Raw genomic sequence first — 26,388 nt, forward strand, 5'->3', positions numbered from 1 at the left:
CTCTGTCACTGGGCCCATTATCCCCAGGACCCTCAGATGATTAAAGATTAGAAAATGTATTTTTATTTTTTTGGACTTTGAAGTAAGTTCTGAACTTTCTCAGCTGTGCCTTGAAAAAAAATCATGGGCCTCAGTTTTCCCTGGGAAGAGTTCATGTAGTGAACCTAAAACCAAACAGGGAACTGTGACCATTTGATGTAATTCTGAGGACCAGATTCACATTCCTGTTCAGGGCAGGTGGGGAGAGTCCTGGATCCAGGAGCTCTGCTCGGAGTAGTGAGTGGAGGATTGACTTCTCCTCTTCACAGGTATTCCTGAGAAAGCTTCCAAACAAATGTACTGCTGGACATTTACTGATGTAGAATTGATCTGTTCCTATGGAAAAAGTCTGATTTCAATGAATTATTCTGTTTTAAAGTAAATCCAAATTTATCAAGATATTTGAAGCCAGCTCTATTTATGACTCCATCTACCAGCAGAGTTAATGGCTGGAAGCCAGAAATCTTTGTGAAGATAGCAGGTTTCTCATATTCCCTGTGAACTTCTCACTGCATGAAAAAATGCATTTCTGGGTACTCATTTTCTCTGGTTTAACCCCGTGGTATTACCACAGCAATCTCTCTCCATACACCAGTTTTTGCCATTCATCCCTTAAAAAACTGTTGCTGTGTAAGTGCTCTCAGAGATATGGAGTTTAATTCTGGAAACAAAGAAAAAGTTTTCCCAGTGCTGTTCTGCTAAAGGAAAGTTGAATTCCAGCCCTACTGATTTCTCCACAGAGCTCATGTAAGCTGCACAGCTTTGGTGATGCAGGCTTTGTGTGTACCTCAAAGGAATTTCATTTTCACAAGTTTCCCTCCTCTGATAATCTGAGTTTTGACTTTCCAATTTCACAATAAGTTAAATAGCACAAAGCTATAAAAGATATCACAGAAACCCCTATTCCTTTCACATAGTTACAGCTGTCTCGGAATTTTGAGATTCTATTTCTTGCTCTCTGCTTTGGGTTAAATATTCCCCTTGTCTAGTTGAAAAATGGAAAAAAGTTCTACAGAGAGTTATAAATGCATTAGAATTTAGGTTTAATAACTGTTTGTTTTCCTAAAAATGTTGCTTATTGCCCCTTTTTGTCTACTGAATAAGTGTAATAAATAGTAACTAATGTAAATTTTCAATATTCACCCCAGTTCAATCTTTTACAACTGGAGGATTTCAACAACTGCCTGGAAACACTGGAGGGTCGTGTCAAGAATTGCACAGACACCTTTGATAGCCTCTGTCTAGAGGAAGGAGACAACTCAGAATTGCTCATGGTATGTTTGCATTCCCAAATACATAAAGATACTACTCAGCTCTTGCCCACTTCAAAATGTTCTTTGTGTCCAAAATGTCACAGCTGCTGCACTTCCATCAGAGTAACTAACTATAATTCAGCCAAAACACAAAAAGCAATGATTAAATCTGCATTTCAGACCAAATGCCTGCATGGGAGGGAGGAAAATCACCAGATTTGGGGCTGATGGGAGATCTTTTTCCCTAGCTTTGCCCTGGAGCTCTGCCCTCTTTTCCTCAATGTAGGGTATGAGATAAATGTTCCAAGTCTTGAGTATCTGTTCAGTGCTGTTGGAAAAGGTGTGGGAAAACCCTGTGTAAAAGAGTTATTACTTTTTATTCCCCTGTATTTTTTGAAGTTAACACAGAAATGTTGGGTGTTTTTAAGTAGTGGAGAATAAGCTTTTATACTTTTTTGCCATGAAAGAAAGGCAGTACTTTTTTGCAATAATTTATTTTTTCTTTATTTCCAGAACCAGACACTGGAGCTTGCTGCACTTTCTCCAAGCATAGAGAGTTTGAATGAAGCAAGCATAAAGCTGCCACTCAGTGACTTCACCCTGAAGAAAATGCAGAGCCTGACTCGGCAGTGGAGTCAGAAAACAGCAGCTGCTCTGGAATGTTGCAGGTCTGAAATGCAAACAGAAAAAAATCATTAGTAACAATTCCCTTTTCTGTGATTGAAATGAAAACCAAGTTAAAGCATAGAACATTTTGCAATCTGTTCTCAGATTTCTCAGGGGCTTGCCAGGTGGAATTCTGCCCTTGAAGTTTACTTGATTTTTCAGTGGCTATTTGTATTCCAAGTTACTTGAAGCAAAAACCTGGATGTTCGTAGGGGAAGAAGGGAGCAAAGTGCCAAGTGAAACCCCCATATGTTAATTTTAAAATAAATAAAAAAATATTTAAAATCAATTTTAAAAAATAAATAAAATACATTTAAAAATACATATAATAATTTTATATTATTATATGTATACCACCACATTAGAGCAACTGTAAACATACCCAGAAAAACATCCACCAACAGAAGTTTCTGGTTATTCATTTTGTTTTACAGTATGCTTGAGGGAACCCAAAATGATGAGAAGAAATTCTTTCAGAAATGTGAAAAGTGGATGAAATTCCTTGAAAAAATGAAAGAAGCCTTAAAAATAGATATTCCAGGACGGTTTGAAGAGCTGCAAGAGCAACAGAGAGTATATGAGGTAAAGCTAACTCTAAAAATGCAAGCTTCAGCTCGAATGATGAAGGCAGGGGGAAATCACTAGAAAATGCTTGTGCCTTTTGAAATTAGATCTGGGCAGGATTTTACAGAGCATTTCACTCTTGAAATGCCTATTAAGGTTAAAAACTCTGAAACATGAAAATCCTTTTCCAAAGGGACAGATCTCTTTTTGCAAGGATCAGACTTTTAGGAGTGAATCTTGAAGTGCTGTGTCATGGAAGTCCTAAATTTCTCCAGCCCTGAGGTGTACTTGTCAGCCTGTCCCAGAACACTGGACCCTGTGGAAACTAACTGGATAGTTTGCTGGAGACCTAGCAGCAATCTTAACAGTTTCTGGAAGAAATGCATTTAAAATAGTGTTTTCACAGCATATTTCTGGTTTGACCAGTTGCTATATTTTAGTGAAAAATCTGTTTTATCTGGCATTTTTCCAGACAGTTGCTATTTGTTACAGAGAAACAGTCAAAAAACTTTAGATCTCTATCATCCAGCTCATGGTGGGGTCCACTATCACATATGTGCAAATTCCTCCTGGTAGCCAAAAACTGTGGGCTCTTAGGGTGCATTTGACACTAGCAATTGGGAATAATAGAGTTTTCAGCTTTTACAATTAAATAAATGCTGTCACTCCAGACAAGCAGAAGCAGCTTTCTTAGCAAAGGCTGTTCACTGAATAGTTAAAACTTCTTCTCTTGGTATTTTCAGATGCTGCAGACTGAGATTTCCATAAATCAGCAAACATTTAATTCTATCATAGAAAAAGTTCTACTCTCCTTGGAATCTGGAGAAGCAGAGAAAAGGTACTTTATTTGGTTTTCTCCTTAAGATCTTGGTCATTTAGTGAATATGCTGCCTTCCTTGGAATTGGTATTGAATCTTTGCTCTTATGAGGACATAAATCCAAATTCTTAGCTGGTTTCAGTCTTTGAATGATCACCTGTCACATTTTGCAAAAGCACGAGAAGGTGCAATCAGAAAGAAACACAGGTGCCCTGGCCAGACTGCATTGGGATAGTAACAGGCTGGGCTGAAAACAAAAATAATTGCTTCTGAAGAGGAGTCTTTTGTTCTGTCCCTGTGGCTGAGAAGCTGCCTGACCACAGAGCATAATGAGGATCCTGCGTATAAAGGATGCTCTCCCTCTTCCTGGAGTGCAGAGGTGTGGACTATCCACATAGCTCCTGGCACACATGGCAGGGCATTGAGTCACTGGCCATGAAACCTCAAATGTATGGTCCCTAAACCTGTTTTTTATCAGTATGATCTTACACCTTTCTCTTATTCAGTGTAGTGTGAGAAACAGCAGGTAATGTTTGTGAGCAGGGGCTCAGCTGCCTCAGGTGTTTGGGGTGAACACATTTCCCTCCCTGCCAGATCTTGCTGCTTCCAGAGACTTGGCAGGACAGTGTGTGTGCTCCCCTCAGACATGCCAGTGTGGAATCCATAGCTTGGCTTAAAACTGCCAGGGAAGGTAGGGCTTCACTAAGCTGAGCTGCTGGATTTTTGTGTTTGGAACTACCCACACAAAGGCAGGGGTTTGTGTGAGAGTGAATCAGGGACGATGGCCTCCTGCAGAGAAGCAGAATTGATAGATGGGGTTGCCTTAACCAACCAGCCAGATCTGCTGGATCATCTGACCATGTTGAAGAAGAGGACAGAATAACTGCTTAAATGGGTTCAATAACTACACAATTTTCCATTGTGCAGATCAATTTTGCAGTATAATCAACGACCTTCTCTCACTTGGATTGACCTTTTTGTTCTTCAGAGAAGTGTTTAGTGCATATTGTGTCTGATTGCTGCACTGTGTATGTTGCTATACCACAATTGCAAGATTGACTTGCCTTACCCTCTTTTGTATCATGTAAAAGGTTGTTTGGATTGCTTAAAAGATGGATTACAGAGAGCAGGGCTGAGCTTAGGGCTGCAAAGAGCTTTCTTGGATTGCTGGGTACTATAATTGAAAAACAACTTTGCAAATGGAGCTCCATCACAATTACTGTAATATGCAGCCCTGGGATCAAAATAAATTAACACACAGCCCTTGTAATTTTCAGGACAGAATTTATTTCCAAGCTGACACTGCTGAAAGAGCAGTGGCAGAATGTTATCCGGATGGTTCAGCAGAGGAAGAAAGACATCGATGGACTCGTGAGCCAGTGGCAGCTCTTCAGGAGCTCCCTGCAGAGCCTCAGCAGATTCCTTGATGACACAGACAGCTTCCTTGCAGCTGTGAAGAGCCAGGACTGTTACAGCCTTTACCAGCTTAGAAATGTAATTCATGATTTCAAGGTACTGTGTTTATTTCTCATAAATCTAAAATATGTGGGCTTTTTCCCTCAGACTGAAACAGCTTCTCTCCAGTCAGGTAAAAAGCTTTAAAATCACACACTTTCTTGGGGGAGAAATGATTGGTGATACTTTTTCCTTAGAGCTGAGTACAGGTAAGAAAGCAGTGACATTGCAAAAGGCTCATTATACTCAGAAACTTCTTGATCAGCGTGGCCATTTAGTAGCCTTGCATGCTTTAAGAATTTTATGGATATGAAGATGGAAATTCAGGGTGCCAGATGAGACAGACACACTAGTTAGCAGGTAACCTCTAGGTCTGTGTACATCTTACTGACATGACTGCTGAATTCAGGGCTTTTATTTTGCCTGAAGAAAGGTAATTATGTGGCAAAACAGGCCATATAGGTCCTGTGTGTGCAGGGATGGGTTGGAGGGGCCAGAAACAAAGAAAAAGCAAGGCAATCTCTTCACTCCAAGATATACAAACCTTATGAGCAGTTCTTAAGAACAGTGAGTTCTGCATTTTACATGCAGTGGAAAAAAATATTTTCCTTTGTTAATTTTGGATATTTTGGTTTTGCATTTAACTGTGGACCTCCTTGTTTTATAGGAAGGTAGAAAGAAGCAGTGAACTTGATGGTTGTGTAAGGCAATCTAAAACCTTTTAAAATCATACTATTGAATGCTATTTGCACAGTCCAAGATTTATATTGTGTCCCCATACACCTAGTGTTGATGGATTAACACATTACCAGTGTTCCATTTGGTGCTTGCCCTTTTTATTTCATCTGTATTTCTACCTGCTGTGTAAAGGTGATTTTCAGTAGATTTTACAACTTAGTGCTCATGCTTTTTTTCTTAGTGAGAAAAGCCAGAAAGTCTTCTCCCTCTTACTCCAAATTGCCTTTTTCCTCCTGCTGCTGTTCTACATAAAGAAAGCCTGATTATACCTCCTTGTGTTAGGGATCAATTTGTTGTGGGCAAATTATTATTGATGGCTTACTTCACTTGGTGTACATCATGATTTACAGCGCTGTTATCTCTGAAAAAATGAGCCTAACATGTTGATGTTAGAGGTGGTCATAGAACTTAGTTTGTATTTTTTGTTCTGAGTAACTCACACAACTGAATTTCCATCTTTTTTTGACTGCTGCAGTTTTGGTCTGGCATTATAGATTTGGTCTGGGGAAAGCTTTTGTAGAGTTTTATAAATCAAAATATCAGAGAGAAGATGATTTTTCTGAAATTAAAGAAGCACATAGGAGATCTATTGATTCCTCTTTCACGACTTTGAACAAAGCTGTACCTTGTGAGTCATCTTCACAAGTGAAATACCAAGAAAGCACTTCTGGAACTTTCTAAGAACAGCTTAGAAAATTAACTTTTTTTTCCTTTTCAAGAGTAAGGCAGTGATCCTTCAGAGGTGGCAAGCCATGTACACCTTGGTCATCGACATCGGGGAGAAGCTGCGCGCTGTCTGTGATCCCAGCACCAGCGCTGCTCTCCAGGAGGAGCTCAGCCAGTTACAGCAGCGCTGGGGGAAAACCCAGGCCCTGCTGGAGAAGAAGAAAATGCAGTTCAGTGGCACCCTACAGGTTGGTGATGCCCTCCCCACCTGCTGCTCTGGCCTTGGGTCTCAGGAGCTTCCCTGTCTCACCATCTCCAGGCTGAGCTGCTGCTTGCTGCAGGGGCACTCTGAAAGAAGTGCCTGTCATGTGTCATCAGGGCTTGGGGAATGCTAAAACTGTGGTCCCCTGATTCTCCAAAGAAATTGAGTTGGATTCCATTTGTTGCTACAATGGATGTTTCTGCTCTGATTGTTCTGAAGCTCCCCATGGCCTGGAGCTCACTCCTGCTTTGGGCTGTAAAGCTAAAATTTGGCTTAGAGTCAACATGACTTGTTCCTCCTCATGTTGTTCAGCATATACATAGAAGGGCTGGTCATATTTATTTCCTTACAGCAATGAATTTGCTTTCATGGCTATTGTGGGAATCCAAAAATCAGATGGTTTTGGGAAAGCTGCAAAAGGCAGGCCTCAGAGACAACAGAACTGTGATTAGAGCTAAGCAGTAGCCATGAGATTGGTCAGCAGAAAAATTATGTAAAAAGTAGAAAAGCAAGGACAAATAGAACAATGGTCTGTGTATTAACACTTGTCTAGGATAACTCCCTGAGCTGCAGAAAAGTTTATCTAGCAAGATATTAGGAAGTTTGAAGCTTAATAATGGAGCTCTGTGCATTGTGTTTTAAGGCTTACAAGTAGGTATTGTATTCGAAATAAGCAAGCATTGTTTTAACCAAAGGTACGTGTGCTTATAGCGGTTGGATGGAACTACTGTCAATGTGCTTCTGCTTTGTGTGATTGGTCAAAAAGTTTATAAAGTAAGTTGTAACATTAAGTTCTTGGTCTGCTGCCTGGGATGGGAGCTGATGGCATCTTCCCATTGTCATAACCATGTAATGAGACTGATGCTGAAAAACAAAACAGCTCCAGGCACGTGCACAGCAGTCCTGTCCCGTTTGTGATTTGTATGTAAACCCCCGGCCGGCGATAGCTAGGTAGGACATTAAACGTGTCTTAAAATTGAATACTGCCACTGATACAGTCCAAAAACCACGCTTAAAGCCTCTTGGGTTGAACAAAACAAAATGAGCAGAAGTGCTCTCTGAGGCAAGGCTTAAATAAGAGAGGCTTGAAGTTCTGTAAATCCAAGCACCAAATTCTTGTGGGTGGCACTATGTATCAAAAAAGAAAATTCAAAAAACCAGACCACATGGTAGATTATTTCAGTGGGTTGAAGATGCTATTTTGTAACATATCCATGTGGTTCATATGTTTTGATAAAATATCCTCACCTTTTATATTTCTTTGTGTCTCCCTGAGCAGACTTGTGACCGCTTTGAAAAGCAAACCAAGGAACTGGAAAGCAGACTGCAAGAGCTAAAGGAGAAATTAAAAGATCCACTCCCTGTTGAATATGAAGAGCTCCACAAAGCCAAGGAACATATTAAGGTATGAACAGTTATATTTAAATTGATGTACTCTTTGCACAGCACCTCATCCCTGTAAAATCAGTTTTCCCTCTTACCTGCTCTTCAGAGATGCTGAATTTCTCTCCTTTACACCATCCTGATTGCTGCCCATCTCCAGAGTCCAGCTGATCAAGAAGATTATGAGTAGTAGTAATGTTTGGAATGTTTTTTCCTGCTTCTGCTCCCTTTACAGTCTGAATTTATAAAATAAGTAGTTTCTTAACCAAAAGGGAAAAAGCTCCCTTCTGTCAGCTCAATTGGCTGCTGTCCCATGACTGAATCTCTCTTTTTGTTTCCCAATCCATTTTGCACATGAAGCTCCTCAGGCAAGAGACCTTGTAATTCTGCAAAGCACCATACATACCTTCAGGATCTGGGAATAATTAAAGAGAAGGAAAATTAAGAGTAAGGGAGTGGCAAAATTCCTTGCAGCCCATAGTGCACCATGAAAATTAAATGGCAAGAAAAGCATTTCCAAGGGATAGGAGACATTTTGTCTGGAGTGGTCAGTCTTTCATCATCCTTTTATGAAGTGAATTGTTGACCTATGTAGTGGGAACAAATAAGCTTATTAACAAGCCAAGGCTTTGAACTCATTATCAGCTGTCTGAAATCTTCTTTATGAGTGCTGGCTGCCTTTCCCACGGCAGCAGCCTTGCTGTGGCCCTGACTTATCTGTGAGATGGAAGCACACAGCTTCTGCCTTGCCGGTGCAAGTGCTGCTGGTGGGTGTTGTAGTACAATAAAGGACTAAAATGGCATGGCATGCTCTTCCTGCTTTGCACTTCTATCTGGAATGAAGCTATTTTTCTTTCAGCCCTGGTTCTTACATGAAGCTAGCAAAGTCCCATTAAATTCCATAGTTAGCTCTGTAATTGCTCTGGATTTGCTCCTTGTTAGGAAACCTAAATGCATGTGTGCACATCTATAGGAGTACTGTGATCTTGTGTAAATTTTAGAGTTAGGTTTGTTTGGTGTTTTCCTCTAGTGTTGAAGCTGGGTCCAAGACCTGTGAAAATCCTCACAGGTTTAGACCCAGCACACTTCTGACACAAACACTCACAGTTTTTTTCCCCCTTCAAAATGACACAAGCTGGATTCTCTCTAAGAGTTTTTTTTTTTTTTGTTGGATGAGCCAGTGACCCTTCCCAGCAGCTTTTTTGCAAAATGGGCCCTAGGACCTTGTGTGTGTAGACTGTCAACATTCCCCAGCTGCACACAGTGGTACCTCTGCCTTTTAGGTGACAATTTTAACAGTGTTAAGGAAAATGTGTAACTTAGAATAAAGAGAAAGGGGAATTGAGGGAGCAAGGGAGTAAAGCAGAAAAGAGAGCCTGTTTTCTGTGAACAAGCAGTTTAAAAGCTCCACATTCCTCACAAATCTGAGGAACTGCCTATGACATCATTTATTAGAGAAGGCAACTGTTTAATCTTTTTGTGTGTTTAGAAAAATAACCTGAAACTGGAATAAATGCAGGTGGAAAGCAACTTGTCCAAAACAATTATAGCAGGAATAAAGGAAACAGGCATGTGAAGAAGCAGGCATGTGCTGGCCTGGGTGTGAGAGCCCAGATGCTGCCCTGGAGTGTGGGGAGCTGCTGGGGCCAGGCTGTGTCCCAGCACTTTGGATTGCAGGGATGGTACCGGTGGGTCAGCTGGGGCACTGCCATGGGCTCCAGTGCCTTCCAGTGGGGTTCCAGTGATCTCCTGGGGATCCTGGCCAGCCCAGCCCCACCACAGGCGGCTGCACATTCCCTGCTCTCCTCCCCCACAGGCCGGGCAGGGGATTAGCCAGCAGGTTTGGAAAGCCGAGGAGCTTAGTGCCAAGGCTTGTGCGGGTGCGTTTCCATGCAGGAGCTGGAGCAGTCGCTGGCGGACTGGGCCCACGACATGAAGGAGCTGCAGGCCATGAAGGCAGAGCTGGCACACCTCATCCTCACCGAGGACATGATGGTGCTCAAGGAGCAAGTGGAGCATTTGCACAGGCAGTGGGAAGAGCTCTGCTTGCGGGTAAGTGTTCACCTCCTCCGGGCTGGCAGCACTGGGGTTTCTCCTGGGCTCGGCCCCTCTGGCAGTTCTGGGGGGGAATTGGGCTGCTCCTGCCGGGATGGAGTGCACCCTTTGTGTCCTGGACGGGCTGCCCAGGGTTTTGTCGCAAACCCTTTGTAAGAAGTGACTGTGGGACTGCACAGAGCCAGATGCAGCTGTTTTCTGGAATAGGTGCCTTTGTTCCGGGCTGCCAAAGGCAGGGAGGGATAAGCACAGGAATTGCCTGAGGGTACAGAGCAGGGAAAGGAAGAGGGAAGTTGAAACAAAACACCAGCAGAGAGGAAACTTAAAAGCGTTTCAATACTAACTCCTTGGGTTTGAACACATTGAGAACTGGCTTGTCTTCTTTGTAGCAGGAAAATGCTGGAAACATTTACATTCTCTGTGGCTTGTTGCTGTACACTTAATTTAGTGTTGCGTGTCAAATTGCCGGGAAATATTTACAGCGAAGTCACATGGACTCGATTCATTAGGTTATTATGCAGTTTGAATGTGTGTTTACTTTGTCCTGTTAACAGCATGGAAGAGGTAAAATACTTCAGGGTCTTAAATTGTTTGGGGGGCTCTACACACCAGCAAGCCAAACTGTTGCATCCCTTTACTTGACAAGTATAGCTTTTATTTTACAGTCTGTAAAGAACTATTGAAGCCAGTTAGTATTTTGTTTCTAACCCTTCCACAGGCAAAGGTCAAGCAGTCTTGGTGGGGATGTTGCCAGAGTAATAAGCAGCTGTGCTTATTTCACAAACTGTGTTGTGATGAAATAGTTATTTGGTTTGATTGGAAGAATTAATTTTTTTTTGCATTGCAATGAGAAAGAAGAATTTAATTTCTTAAACTGGACAGCTGTTCTACAACCAGTTTTTCTCTGTTATTTTTTCTGAACTCTGAAAATAATTCCAGAGACATCCTCTCCCCTTCTGAGAAATACAAGCTATTATTTTTTAAATGAAAATGCCTGAACCATTTTCCTAATGGAAATCTGTAGTTAAGCCTATAAATGAGAGAACTTTGTTGTTTTTCATTTTTTTGGTGAGCTACTGAAGCCTGCTGTCCCCACTGTGTCAAATATCCCTGAAAATTAAATTTTTTATATATGCTCCACTACAGTCTATCCAAGTAGTAATTTCCTGTACTAATTTAAGATCAGATTTTATTCAAAATTTCCATTTTAATTTCCTGAGGGAGCAACATTGAGTTCAGTCTGTCTTGGAGGCAGGAAAGAGGTGACAGTAATGTAACTGTGTTAGGCACACAAAATCTGTAGTGGGAGGAATCTCTTGAGGGCTGTAGTGGAGGGAGATTCTGAATGTTTGCACAGCCCTAATGAACCTCAGGAGAGCCCACAGTGTTCCTCAGTGCTGGACACAGGCGAGGAGAACAGACTTGATCAGCTTTGCTGTTGGCATGACTGCTTCATTTTGGATAACAAAGTATAGTCAAGATGTATTGTGCGGAGGAAAGTGTGCAGAATAAATGCAGGGAGGTGACAGAGCTGCAGCTGTCACAGCCCTGGGGCAGCCAGATGCCTGTGCTCAACTGGGCAGGGGCAGACAGAGTGAGCAGATGCACTCAAAGGATTAGCATTTACAGAGCTGCCCTTGCAAGGTGCATGTAGGTCACAGATTTAACCATTCATCCCAGCCAGCATCCCCGTGGGGATGTTATTTTAGCCTCCTTTTGAAATGAACACAATGCTCACACGGTGGGTGCAAAATGGGGGTGATACCAGGGCAGCTGGGCAGAGAGAAAGTGCTTGAAGCAATGGCTTGAAGGGTGCATGTTCCTAGAAGCTTGCCTGGGATTTTTTTGGGTTTTCCTGTTTTTTACTCTCAGCCTGTGTTGGTTAGCCAGCTAAATGGTGCTTCTTGCTCTTAAAATCCTGCCTTGCCCCGTTCTGAGCAGGCAAACATGGTGTCAGAATCACATCAGCATTTAGAGCTTGTTGTGCTACAAACTGTTTTGCTTCCACTGACCAAGTAAACTCATCTCCATGCATGGGATATGCTGCAAGTGTAAGGAAGGATGAAGGGTTCACCTCACCCTCCAAACCTCTGAGGTTGAGGGTACACAGGAGCATCCTGGAGCAGAGACACTCTTAGAAAAGTTTTTGAGGTCCCCCTAGGCTTTTTCCTATGGAGAACTTGGGAGATTGTTTGCCTTTGCTTAGATTGTCATGAAGGATTCAGAAATCCCCTTCAGCTCTCCATCCCCTCCTTGAAAACAAGTCAGAATTTAAGGGACAAAAGCAGTGTAGTAGGAGATGGCTTGGTGCCTTCTGTTTTGATCCTGGTGTTAGATGGAGCTGACCTTGCTTCCACACTACACATTTAAACTTCACTGTGGGGTTACAAAAGTGTGTTAGATATTAGTCTAGAAGAATCAATAATGGAATTTTGAGGAGTCATATGCTGTATAAAGTGCATGTGAGGTGTGAAGAGGGAGTGTTTCCTGCCATGGGGAGACATTTAGAGTGGGCATTTACAGCCAAGACAAGCAAAATGTTGTGCACAGTCTTTATACAAAATTTATTGGTGAGAATGAGAGGTTACTTGTATCTCTTACTTCAGTAGAGCTTGAACCATTTTTCACTTCCTTTGTCCCATATATCCTGGTACAGGAATCCATCAAGGTTAATAAATAAATACATATTTAAGAGCCCTAGACTAGAGACAGGTGCTATTAGCTAGTTAGAAGTGTGACCCTGCTTATTTCTGAGATATTGGAGCAATGATAATAACTCTGCTTTTTCAGGCAGTCTCAGGCCTTAATTGCTCTGTCTAGACAATTTGTTTATCCATCCTGGAAAATGTATTTTTGATAGGGGGAAAAAAATCCATAGTTTTCAATGAAAAGGATAGATTCTTGATGCTCATTTTTTGCAAGTTCTCCAGTTACTGCTGGGCAAATGGAAGGAAAACAGGGAGGCTTTTATAGAGATAAAATAATTGCAGTCAGTAGTTACAAAGTTTCTCTTAGGGTGGCAGAAAAACAAGAACTTACCTAGGTGTTATTTCTCTTGTGTTATATATGGGGCCATACTAAACAGTATATAGTAATTATGTCTTTTATATTCCTTCTGTGTTTGACATTTTCAGGTTTTCACTGAGTAACATTTAAGTTATTATATAAGCACATTATTTATAAAGCTGTCACTCAGCTTCTTTCTTCTGAGGAAGAGAATCTGGTATTTGCTAGTCAACTTTTTGCCCTGCTATCCAAAATAAGATGTAATAACAATCTGCTTGATGGCTTTGGAAAGGAAAGTAGGATACTTGATAACTGCTCTTGCAAAATGGAATAAGATCAAATGCAGACTAGAAATTAGAAGGCTCATAATTGCTGGTTTCCTTCCTGGAAAAGCTGTTGCTAGAATTTCTTGTGTGTGCTTTTCCACAGGTGTCCCTGCGGAAGCAGGAGATCGAGGATAGGCTCAATGCCTGGATCGTGTTCAACGAGAAGAATAAGGAGCTGTGCTCCTGGCTGGTCCAAATGGAAAGCAAAGTGTTGCAGACTGCAGATGTTAGCATTGAAGACATGATAGACAAATTGCAGAAGGTAAGTAGTAATGCCACTTTTCTTCAGTTGCAGTCAGATAACTCATTAGGGAGGCACCATTCCTCACGCATTCCTTGCTTCTTGGAAGTGATACATGATGTAAAAGCAGCACACAGAGGCTTTTGTGAGATGAGCTTTTCTATCATTAGCTCTTCTTGATGTTCAGATTGGAGCTTAAAGCAGAGCAGAAATGCCACTGGACTTCATTTAGTCAGTGTGAGCTGTGGTGGTGGGGTCTGGGCTCTTGGGGTTTTGGGGCACACATGCACACCCAGTACTGCTCAGAGTGGTGTCCTGGGAGCAGCTCACTGCTCTCACCACCTCCATCATCCACACAACTGGTAAGCAGAGGCAAAGAAAAGACTGAAGGATGGGGTAGGTCTTATACCAGGTAAACGAGAAGTTACCAGAACAAAAAATAAAACCTAATTCTGTCCCTTCCCCATTGGTGATTTCTAATGCTTCTGTATTAGCTTGATTTTAAAGAAGACCATTATTGTTCTGCTGTCATTTCCCCTGGCTAAAATGTCTCAGTATCTAATCCCAGATCTCCTCTGGATAAGAATGCCAGCAAAATAAAGCCACCCTAAACTCGAATTTGGGTTCTTTTGAGGTAGCTGCAATAAAAAATTATGTTAAATCAGGAAAACAACAGATAAAATTAGAACATTCAATTGCTATTTTTAGGAATACTTACTCCTGGCACTTGCAAGTCCTTAAGCTGCTTATTTTTTCATAGATTGTGAGAGGGCTTCTTCATTGAGGTTTTCTTTTTGTTTTCAGTGAGAGCTCTATGTGCTAACGTAGAAACCTCAGCCAAACCTGACTTTGCATCACACACGTGGGAAAAGAAACACATATTTTTGTTTTGGTATCATTGTTTTGTTTTGCCCTGTAATTAAAGCAATGTTTGTGTATGTTTATCAGGACTGCATGGAAGAAATAAACCTGTTCAGTGAAAATAAGCTTCACTTGAAACAAATGGGTGATCAGCTAATCAAGGCTAGCAACAAGAGCCGAGTTGCAGAAATAGATGATAAACTCAACAAAATCAATGATCGCTGGCAGCACCTCTTCGATGTCATTGGAGCACGGTAAGAAAATGATTTTCAATGTTTTATGTGAGATAAAAGTCAGAGGCTTGTGTCCTTGACCATCAGAAACAGTGTGACATGACTTTCCAGTTAAGTTGGAATTTATTACTGAGAGTCAAGCTGAAGGGAATGCTTTTCTTTTGTAACTTATTGCTGTATTATTATAAATTAAGACACCAAATGTCTTAATTTATCCAGTGGTAAAGGGTAGGGTGTAAGAATTCATATGAAATAAAATTTTAATGATGGGAGCTTTGTGAAAGGAAGAGTCAAAGTGATCTCTCCATTCCATGTGTTGAATTGTTACCTAATTTTAAGGCAGCATGGTAGGAGTTCATTTGGGCTTTTTAGGAGAGCCTCCTATTTTAACACAAGCCTGTCTTTCACTCTGTGTCTGAATGCACAGAATTTAGGAAGAGACTCTATTCTGTCTCTGCAGACAGATTTATATGATAATGTTCCTTTTTTACATTCACAAATGTTTGAAATTTCATTTAATACCAGTGCAATTTCTTTACTCAGTCTCCCTCCTAAAAACAACTGAAAGACGATATGAGTTCCTTTTAAATTCAGGATTTTCTGTATGATGATGAAGTGAAAAATACTGTCAGTTGAAATGAAAACCAAAACCTGCACAGTCTAGGCAACAACCTCTTCTTAATGGATTAAGCATCTTTATTATACTTGACAGAGTTAAGAACATCATGATCATTTCAGTATTAGCCTTACTGAGACTATCCCATTTCATTATTATCTCTGAGTTTCTGCCACAGCTTGGGAGGAGGATGCTGGGCTGGTCTTGCCTCCTGCTGAGTTTGTTGTTAATCCAGAAATAATAAAGCTAACACCAAATTAGTATTGGTCTCAACTTCTCTCCCAAGGTTTTGTTCTGCCTGTGATCCCCCACTCTGGACTCTGAGCAGCTCTGTTGCTCAGTTTAATTTGGGACAGATAATGCAGGTGGTTGTGCTGTGACAATGTAGTGCTAAGTGTGCTGGGCCTTAATCAGGAATGACATCTGAATTAATGGTGACACAGGAGCTGTGAATGATTAAGCAGAAGCTGCCTTCTTAAGATCTGACACTGCAGATAGACTTGCAATGGTTGTCTCAAGGTGTCTGTTTTTGATCTGGTGTAGGAAAGCAAGCTTCACTTTAGTAATATCACTTTGTTTTCATCTGATAGTAATGTGTCACTTTTAAAGCTCTTTTATGATTTTTTTTGTTCTGCTGTGTGTTCATTTTGAATTGTAGCAATTTTTAAATGCAGATTAAAATGCACTGTTTTAAAAGTGAGATAAGCATGGCACATTTCTGATAATCTTTAGGAAAACATGCTAAAGAACTGATGGGGCATTTAGAGATCTGGCAGCTGTATTCCAGTACTCTGTAACAAGGACTTGTCTACCTGGTGTGTCTTAAATATTTACCTTTAGGCAAGCATGCAGTGGTGCTTTGGGGTACATTATTGTGGATTTGTCTAGAGCATCAACAAGGCTCCCAGTATTTGGTTTCTAAGTCGATATTGCAGCTACTGGGGAATTGGTGTGATGCTTTATGAGTGTTCCTGTGTAATTAATTCCAAAATGTCTGTCATATGCCAGTTTTTACTTGTGATTTCCATCAATTTGATGCTCAGGACCAGGGTAATGAACTGGAAGGACCTGGCAAAATGTGATTTTCAGCAGCTCCCTTGGTGGCCCAAGATTATCAGCCAGCCCTGTAGGCTCTGCTGGTCCCCTCTGAGTTAATACTAAAAGAGGTTCAGCATATGGCAGTGTTTGCCAGCATCTCTCCTCCCTCACCTAATCCACCTTGCTGGGGCAGGCTCTCAGCTGCTCAGTCATAAGTAACCACCAGACCAGACACAACAGACTCTGAGTACACTCCTAAGAGTTTATTTTGCCCTGTTATAACCTTCCAACTTTCTGCTTTGAGTTTGCTGTTATGGTGCTGGCTTGCCACTGAGATTTGATGTCTGAAGGAATTAAATTAGGCATCAGTTGACTGAAATGTCCCCCTCACTGAGGTGTGCTTTGGGCCACTCAAGATGAGGTTCCTCCCGTACTTTTGAGTAGCATCTCTCAAGCTCAGGTGATGGTGGGGAGGCAGCAGCTCAATCCATCACCAGTGTGACACAAGTTGGGCATCTTTGGGGGAGAGCAGAGTGGAGCAAAGAGCCTTGGGCTGGAGGTGAGGTGACCTGTGAGTGTGGGTTGTGATCCCCTGTGCTGACAGACTGGCTCCTTCCTTCTCAGTTTGCTTTTGCAAAAACTGTTAAAAAAAAATTTTTATTTAGGCTGTGTTGAAAGAATACATGTAAAGGATAGTGGCGGAATTTTGTTGTCCCTGCTGGATTAAGCCATTATAGTCCAGAGATCCTCTCACAGTGTGTGGAGGCTGGAGGGAATGGCACAGGGGCTGTGCATCCACTGCAGCCCTGCATAAGAGACTGGAGCACTGCACAAGTGCTGCCACATCTGCGGACCTGTGCAAAGCCCTTTTTATTGGGCACTGCTTCATTACATGGGGAAAATAAGAGGAATGGAGGAGATGCCTCTGGGATGGAATGCCAGAGGGCTTGGAGGGTTTGAGGGTAGGGGAATGCTCCTGGAGAAAGTGACAAATTTTGACTGTGATGCAGAGAAAACCTTGTCTCTCTCCTGAAAAAAAGTTGCTTATAGGAACTTATTTTCACAGCACATCCATGAAATGAGGAGGTGGGTTTGCTCCTGTCATTTTAAATCAGTAGCTGTGGCAAGTAAAATTGAAGTGAAAATTTTCTGAGGTTTCAGGTGCTAAATCTGTGACCGCTTGAAGCTCTTTTTTGGACAACTATTTCAACTCCAACAATTTCTGTTAAACACACAATGAGCTGCTACCTTTATTTGTACTTGCACCTGTCTCCCAGTGGCCCATCCACCATCACAGGGGCAAGGACCAAATTTCAATATGTCTTCATGGCAGGCCAAGATTTGGGAAGGAGGTGAACTACAGAGCCAGGCACTGAGTAGGAGGAGAAAATGTATATTGGATAGCTGTGTGTTCAAAGCCAATTCTTCGTTTTTGGGCATTGAATCTGTCTTGTAGATGGGCACTTTTTGATCTGTGGTTCAAGAGTGAAAAATAACCTGTATCCACAAAGGAGTCTAATTGAGATATATTCCCAGCTTCAGTTCTGGGGCTGCTGATGTCCCCACGGCTGTCCCTGTGACCTGTGTAGGATTTTATCTTCTTTGCAGTGCAGTGTATGGTTGTGTGATACCAACATGTAACCAAACCAGCCTGGAAGTCCATGTATCAATGCAGAGCATTCCTCCTGATAGCTTATTTCACCTTTTTAAACCAATAAACGTCCTGGGACAGATGGGCAAATTAGGTGAGCTCCCCATTTAGTCCTTGAAGTGATTCTCTTAGTTCGTGGTGACAAGCTCAGATTTGCCATATGGCTGCACTTGCAGGACTTAACACTTTCATTATCTGCCTGTGCTCAGCCTGTGTATTGACAAAAGCCTTGCCTCGTGTGATGCACCCTGTCTGGCTGCAAACTTGGAAAAGTCTCAAAATGTTAATTTTCATGGGATAAAGTAACCATCAAGGCATTAGCATGCCAGGAAAGGAGAACAAATTAATTCTGTTCAGCTCAGAAGATACTCTTACCACGGGGGGGTTGTGCTGACTCTGTTGAGGGATGGGGAATGGAAACATACTAGCAGGGAGAAGGGTCAGTTGTGCTGACTGTAAAGATAGGCACAGGAAATCTCTTGCTTTTGTTACTGAAGCAGTAGGAGGAGGAGTGCACAGGCTGCCTGAGGGTGGTAGACAACCAGAAACCCATGGAGTGGGATTTACATCCTCAGTATGCTCTGGGACAGCACTCCGGGGCCAAGCATCAGCAGGCAAGGACTAGCAAAGAACTGTGTTGCACATCACCATGTTCCCTTTCCTGGGCCATCCAGCACTGATTCTAACTCCTCACTTTGCTTCCCAGCCTGGTGAAAAGGAAATGTTTTCCTTCTGCATTGCTGTTTGCTTAGTGCTTGCAGTCAGGCTGGAGGAGCACCCCTGTGTCCCTGGAGGGTGTCTGCACTGCCTGGGGCTGTGCAAAGCTTTGGATGCTGCTTGAACCTTCATTAAAGCCACCAGCTTCATCAGGGACTGCCTCCAGGAGTTTTGGGTCTGCAGACCAGTCTCTGCATTAGCTGATGTTGCATTTCTGTACCTCTGGGCATCCTGCAGCTCTTGCCACTTGTTGCCAAGCTGGGAAAAAGGGATGCCATTTCTCAGCTGCTCTGGCTAAAGGCACACTGAAGTGTTTCCTTACTTGGTGGGTCTAATCCGTGTTTTCAGCCTTGTGAAGAAAACCAAAGTTTCTGTGTATGTAGCAGGAATGGGTTCAAATGACTGTGACCTTTAAAGCACCCATGAAAATTCAGGGAAGCAAGCAAGGTCAAATGTGCCTTCTCATTCTTTTAAATGCAACTGTCCTTGGCAACTGGGTCTTTACTTTTCCCTGTGTTTGCAAGCTGCCAGCATCATTGCCTTGAAATCTTAAACTGCCACACTCAAATCAGCCCTTTCCTTCCTTAATAGAACTTGGAAGGTTGAAGGTGTTTTCAGCTCATTTCCTGTATACCCTGGGGTCTGAAATTCCCAAACAGACCGAAACTTCTCAGGTTGCAAAAAAAAAAAAAAAAAAAAAAAAAAAAAAAAAAGGAAGGAGTTGAAGCTCTCCAGTGTCTCCAGTGATATCGCCCTGTGCTGGGCTGGGGGTCCAAGGAGGCTTTATGGGGAGTGCAGTGAGCTGCCAATTCCCTATTCCCTCTCCTCCCTTGCACCCTCTCTGTGGCTGGGTTGCCCCAAAAGTCACTGCAGCAGCAGCAGGCCCTGGATTATGGGTTTGGGGAGCAAGTGAGTTCACAGCACACCCTTCAGCTGGTCTCTATTTATTTTCCACCACATTGGTTACCCTTTGGCAGGGCAGACAATCAGGCACCATGTGTTGGTGTGCTGTCCTACCCTTTGGCAGCCCACAATCAGTGTGGGTGCACTCTGTGTTCAAAGGTCTTTTTAAATTGCTGCAGATCAATATTGCATGGCAAGGGAACCAAAATATGCTGCAGGGAAGCCTCCCCAGGTAAACAAGGCAGCAAGGTCCAGCAGAATTGTGCTGGTTTGTGGCAGTACCACTGTAAAATCTCATTCTTGGGTTTGGTTTTTTTTGGTATACAAAGTATGTGGATGGTTGAAATCTCACTCACAAAGTGCTTGCTTTCTTTCCATGTTCTCTTTGTCCTTTGAGGATTACACTTCTCTTCAGTGTAAAAGCTGTGACAGAATTCATTATTGTCTCAGGCATGATGGTTGAGCTTATTTTGGTTATGCAATGTGTGCAGGGAGCAGGGGGAGCTGGCAGTGCAAGGGGAGTCCTTGTCTTCTGCACACCATCTTCACTCCCAGTATCTGCCTGCAAAGCTGGGGGTTATTTCCCCATTTACTCAGGGCAACCATTTCAAATCTGGTTTTGAACCACTCTGCACAATAAACTGTGGAGGTGATTGGGCATGATTTACCTATGCAAATGTCCAGAGCCCTCTGCAGCGTGCTGTGTCCTCGCAAGCACTGTGTGTTCTGCCACGTGAGCCATCAGCAAGTCAGTACAGGTCTGTGGAAAATTACCTGAAAATGAAAAACCTTTGATTTCAAAATCATTCTTTGCATTTTTGGTGGGATTATCACAGCTTCTTTATTTTTTTTTTTTTTTCTGATCTTGGCTGGGTGGGGAGTGACTTGTAACCCAAGGTTGTCTGACTTCCGCCTCTTTATTCCCACCCCGTGATCTCTGGCAGTCATAACACACAGAAATCATGACAGTGTGTTTTTCCACTAACGAATGATATCATAAATGAAGATTAGGGGTTATTTTGCACTCTGGCATAACAGGCTATTTGCAATGGAGGCCTTCTGCCTGGTCTGGAAGGTTAAAGGGAGGACAGGTTAGTGTGTGGGAGATTTAATTCGTACTTAAATACCTGGGATATAATGGTAAAGGCGAGAAAGCAGAACTCAGGGGAAGTAAGGATACATCTTTGTGCGTGGTGCCTGTGCGTGGATGTACGTGTGCTCGTTTTTTTGGGTTCGCTTCAGACTGACTCTGCTGCAAATCATCCGGGTCTGAGGCTCCAATAATCCCTCTTTCTCCCAAGAAATGAGCCCCGCATCCATATTTCTCGGCGCCGGAGGCTCCAACCCGCAACCTTTTTGTCGCCAGCCGCGGGCAGCCGCCCGGCGTGCGCTTCCTCCCGTGCTAACAATTCTCTCGTGTCAGAATAAAGCTCTGGTGGTTTTGTTCTGAGGAGGGATGCGGCCGTTCGCCAGGTAAAATCCCAACGCAAAACGTAAGGGTTAAAATAGGGGGGAGAGAGAGCGAGCTCCGGTGTCTCCCCAGCTCGGGGTCGGGGAGGAGGAGGACGGGCGAGCCTCCCCCCCACACCCGGGATGCTAAAGCGGCGAATAAATAGGGCATCTGTGGAGGAGGGGTTTCCTCTGCCATGCCCGCCTGGTCGCACAGACGGTCCCCCCTTGCAGCTTGGGATTTGCAGGCTGAGGAATGGTTTTCCCGTGCGAACCGTAAGTGCAGTGTGGGTGCGCGGTGCCGGTGGGTTCAGGCGGAGCAGCGGGACCCGGCGGCCGCGGGGGGGGAGCGATGGGTGCGCCGCGCCAGCGCCCCGCTGCAGCTCGCCTTGGGCGGCGGGCGAGTGGGAAGTGCGGCACGTTAGCAGCAGGAATTGTGCTCACGGGCCTCTGGCTTGCGATCAGCTGTGTAGGGGCTGGCACCCGAGGCGGCGGAGAGCCTTGACGAGAACCTTTGGGCTCGCCGGCGGGGAGAGGCGAGAAAAGCCTCCCCCGAAGCCTCCTGCGCTTCCCCCTGCGCGCACGCAGCCCGGGGCACGGGGCGGCTGGCACGGCCCCGGCACGGACCGAGAACGGCCTCACCTTCCATGAGCAAGGCCTAAGATTTGCCTTTGGCATCACCTCTCCCGAGCGCGTCTTTTGTCCCTCACGGGGTTACGCTCCCCCTGCGACTCACTGAACAAAGGTTTCCTGGGCTGTGCATCTCATTTGCTTTGCCGCTGGTAAACAATCCTGTCAGCTGGCAGGGCCATTTCAGCCCCTCCTCCTCCTCCAAAAGACATGCTTTTTCTGATGACATTTGCCTTTGTGAAGGAGAGTTTGACATAGATGTTAGGATGTTTTTTGTTTTTTCAGACGCTACAATTTGAATGCTGCTATTTACCTTATTTGAGCTTCCCCCCTACCTTTTCCTGCAGCATTTTGACAGCTAAAGCAATGCAATAGGGCATGCATTTTGTAATTCTTTTTGTTTGTGTGAATACATTTCGATCAACCTGGAAGCTCCTCCTACTGCTAGGTAATTCCTGAGTAGTTACTACAAATATATTGTGTATTTCTGGAGCTGTGCAATGATTCAGCCTAAGACAGTTTAATGCTTTTCCCTTGTAACCCAATACTGGCAACTTCATTGTGGGTATTAAGACCCAAATCCAATCTCGAGTCAAGTCAGTTAGTCCTTCTGTTCACTTCTGCAGCCAGTTTGTAGTTATAATCTCCTACTTTTGTTCTTTTTCTGCCACTTCTATTGTGGTGTAAAGATTAAAATATTTTAAAACTGGCTTTGTTTGGCTTATTCCAGGCAACTTAAGCATGTGTCTGAGTGCTAATCAGGATGGATTTTTTAGCTTGGCCCATTGCAAAAGACAAGACAAATCTGAATTTGGCGGGTTTTTTTAAGATTAGTGGTGATATTTTTATTGTATTTTTTTGTATTATTACGGGGTTTTTTTCTTTCTAGAGGCATGTTGAATTGTGGCAGGTGAGTTCTCAGTGAGAAGTGAACAATGGATAAGTAGGAGTTTTTCCTGTAAACAGGAAATTTTTCCTGTTTGACCAGTCTCAATTAACTTGAGAATCACACTTCATAGAGGAAGAATTCAATCAACAGTGGTGGCACCTTCCACCCTCTGCAAGAAGCTAATTTTCTTTGCTGCACTTGAACTTTTAGTGCTGTTAATTCACTGTGTGTTGGGTGATTGATACCTGGATCTGGCAGGAAGCTTTTGCCCCCAGGCTTGGAGGCTTGCACTTGCACTCCCACCCAGCTTCCAGAAGGGCTGTGTTTTCCCAGAAATGGTCAGGATACATCTCAAAAGAGTTAATGAATTTTCTTTCATGCAAATATCCGGTGATTTGTAAGAGTATTTTCAGGGTGCAGATATGCATCTGAGAATGGTGGTTGCAAATGAAGACTTTTGTTGATGTAATCAATTAGTCAGTTTCACTCTTTTCCTCGAGCTGTAGCCAGGGAAATGGCTGTTGCCTGTGACTTCTGTGCAAACTGAGGATGCTCACGTTCTTCATCAGTTTACCTCTTGTTTCAGTTTAGAACCCTGCCCTTTTCCTTGGGCTCTGTGTCTGCTGGCAGGAGCAGATAGCCAATGTGAATGTCTGGACAAGGCTGCCTTCCCATTCATGCACTGCACTGGTGTGAACTTCTCTTGGGTTTTTGTTCTTCTTTGACTGCTTAGCTCAAGTTTGAGATGAATGGCTTAGAGCATTAAGGGCGTTTAAATGACTGCAGATGCCAAATTCTATCGAGAATAAATAACAGATTAAATGACTTAATTACAATGGTGTTTCTAATGGCACTTGCTAGAAAGTAAATACAAGCTCTCAGTTCCACAATGATGCTGTCTTTGAGACTATTGCTTCTGGTAACACTAGAAGATAAAGATCCTCATGGTGACATTCATGACTTGAAAATCAGAGTGATTTCTAGGCCAAAATAATATTGGAGTGGCAGTGCAAAAAGCCACACTTAGATTCTAAAATTGTTGCTTTTAAAATTTATCGAATGTACTTTCAGTCATAAATATCTTTATTTATATTCTAATATCCTTTGGTTTTGCTTTGGACTTCCTTGGCTGTGTTCATCTATGCACTATGCAGACTGAAGAAAGATGTTTAACACTGTAAGTTCTTTTGTAATGCAGCTTAGGGATGGGAAGCAGGTGAATAGAGGCAGAGAAGGGAGCCCAGGGAGGCAGAGATGATCTGAGCAGCACAGTAAGCTGTGGTCTCAGCAGGTCAGCTGTGCCATCAGATGATCCCTACATGTGCCTGTCTCAGAGCAGTTGTGGGAAGCATCATAGGATATGCAGAAGTGAAATGCCACAGAATAGAGTCAGGGACAGGGCAGAGAGCAAGCCTTGCTTTCCTCCTGACTGGCCTGAAGTCATGCAGTGTTAATAATGCTACAGTGTAGATGTTTAGCTCAGACTCTTCCATTCTGGGCTCAGCACAGAGCCTGTATTGTCCATCTCTGCAGGGAAAAGGGTTCCTGAGTCACCTGCCTTTGGAGGGCCACATGCCTTGGGAGTCACTGGCCCTGCTGAGCATCATAACCAGCCAGTTCCAGATTAACTGATGGGAACAGGGCAGAGGAAGAATTAGTTCTCCTGGGTAAAATAACTGCCAGCACATGAGAGCACTAGAAAATGGTGCAATGACATGTTCATTGAGTACCACTTAATATAAGCAAAATCAAAAGCAGCAAGAATTATACAGCAGCTGTTTGCTTGGGAGCCAGATGCTGTCTGCGTACAGGGTTGAACTTGGGACCAGAGTTCTGAAAAAAAGCTTGTTAAGAAAAGCAAGAGCATCTAAATGCTTTTGTCATCCCCTGGTTTCCTCTCAGTCAGCTGCAGCTGTGGAAGACAGATTCTGTGTAGAGGGGCAGAGGCAGGTGCTTTGCACCAGAGTCGGCAGCTTTGTGGGTGCAAGGCAAGAACAAGGTGGACCATGGACCTGGGCCAAATCCTTCAGGCTGGCTTGCAGGCTTAAATCAGTCAGACAATACTAATTTTACTTTTGGAGAGTGCAGAGTTGCTAAATACCTGCCAGGAGCTTCAGTGTAGGACTGTGTTCTTCTCACCCTCCTTGTAAAACAACTGAAAGTACTGCCTGGTGCTTCTGGGACAAGAGGTAGGGGAAACTTTCCAACTTTCCATGCTGCTAATCCATATGAGACCCTAAATTTTTTGGCCTTACTCTGTAAACAGTTGCACTAAAATCCAGCAGGATCATTCCCATATCTCCTCCATAAGTGCTTTACCTTAAATCAAGTGTCTGGCTGACGTGTGTATCCTCTTTGGTTACCTTAAGGTTGTTAATAAGATCAGATGTTGCTTACAGAGTGGCATATTTATTATGGATTAGGTGTCCTGCATATCTTCTGTCATTGTATCATCAGGCAGTTGCAAAAGCCATTCATTACAGACAGTTTGGACCACTCTCCTCTAAAACTTGCCAGGATAGTTTGGCAGCAGGCAGGACAGTGGGCCAGGAAACTGTCCAGGTGCCCTGTGTGGGCACTTCTGCCTTGGAGCAATCTGTCCCTTCCTGCATTACATGAGATCACATCCCTCACCCTTCCTCAGTCCCAGTTGCACAAGACCTGTGTTGCCAAGTACATCAGGGCTCAACTCAGGCCCCTCAACAGTCTCCTCTATTTGGGGACATGCAGTGAACCCCTTGTACAAGCTGTCCTTGCAGTCCCACTGCTGGTTTTGTTTATATGGTGACATTTCCCAGCCTCTGTGGCCAATGAATGGGAAATGTTTCAGCCTTTTCACAATATAAACTTAACTTTTTGTGCTGCACTTGACTTAAATAATTGAGGCTCATCTTGATAGTTGTTGGGCTAGGCAGTAGCTAAAGTTTAGTTTGTAAGTTTGCATTTTAGAAATCACATGCAAGGTTCAAAAATTCATCCTAAGGCACAAGGACATAACTAGAGATCAGGAGACCAGCACAGGGAAGCAGTGCTGGCTAAGAAATGGGCTCTCCCTAGGACATGGGTGGAATGTTTTCATCTGACTTCAGAGTCTGCAGTGTTGATATTTATAGTACTGCAGGGTAGACCATTGCAGTTCATGGGGAGAAATATGTGCTTTTTGGTACAGTTATCTCATCTTGTGATCTGGATGTTTAGGATAAGTCTGATACAAGTAATGATTTTTTTTTTTTCCTCCTTTATTTACCAAGGTCTAGATGGCAAGCTGTGAAATAAGTCTGAAGAGATAAGTGTCACCCTGGTGTTGCCTTTCCAGTAATTTTTGTTAGGAATTGCAGTAAATGAGAATTTCAAGAAAAATGTGAGACCAGTGAGGTAGTTCACCAGATATTCCTCCAATACATGGAGACAAATTTGCCAAAATATAAAAGCATGCTATATGGGTAATTTGAGGGGCTGATATGGGGAAATGCTGCTAAGGCTGGAAGTAAAAAAAGTTTGTCTGCAGTTTGAGAGCTGTTCTACAAACAGCTGTAAAGTAAATGGTCTCAATGATTCATTTAGTTGTCCACTGCACAAGTCTCCCTCCCCATCAGGATTGTTTTTTAAATTTTTCACCTGTCAGGAGAGTCTGGCATATCTCTGCATGTTTGTGTGGAGTTCAGATGAGCTTTAATGTTGTGGTGCTACAAGTTCTATTAGTAGGTGATTAGGCCTTTTCCTCTCCTGTCAGCATCCAGAGGATGCTGAGGCCCTGGCACAGGTTGCCTGGAGAAGCTGTGCATGCCCCATCCCTGGAAGTGTTCAGGGCTGGATTGGATGGGGCTTAGAGCAACCTGGAATAGTGGAAGGTGTCCCTGCCCATGGCAGGTTAGAGCAAGGGGATTTTCCAACCCAAACCATTCTGTGATTGTATGATTTTGGCAGGG

General features: G+C 43.2%; 1 protein-coding gene across 1 annotated transcript in view; it reads left to right on the forward strand.

Moving 5' to 3' along the window:
* SYNE2 (spectrin repeat containing nuclear envelope protein 2) overlaps positions 1-26,388 on the forward strand; it is a 175,898-nt gene that overhangs the window by 129,638 nt on the left and 19,872 nt on the right. Inside the window, 10 exon segments of the mRNA XM_084208589.1 lie at positions 1,188-1,313; positions 1,806-1,960; positions 2,393-2,540; positions 3,266-3,360; positions 4,618-4,852; positions 6,253-6,447; positions 7,741-7,866; positions 9,741-9,896; positions 13,335-13,493; positions 14,421-14,587. Of these exon segments, the coding sequence (XP_084064715.1) occupies positions 1,188-1,313; positions 1,806-1,960; positions 2,393-2,540; positions 3,266-3,360; positions 4,618-4,852; positions 6,253-6,447; positions 7,741-7,866; positions 9,741-9,896; positions 13,335-13,493; positions 14,421-14,587 (1,562 nt within the window).

This window comes from Fringilla coelebs (assembly GCF_963513975.1).
Source record: "Fringilla coelebs genome assembly, chromosome: 6".
NCBI classification, from domain to species: Eukaryota; Metazoa; Chordata; class Aves; order Passeriformes; family Fringillidae; genus Fringilla; species Fringilla coelebs.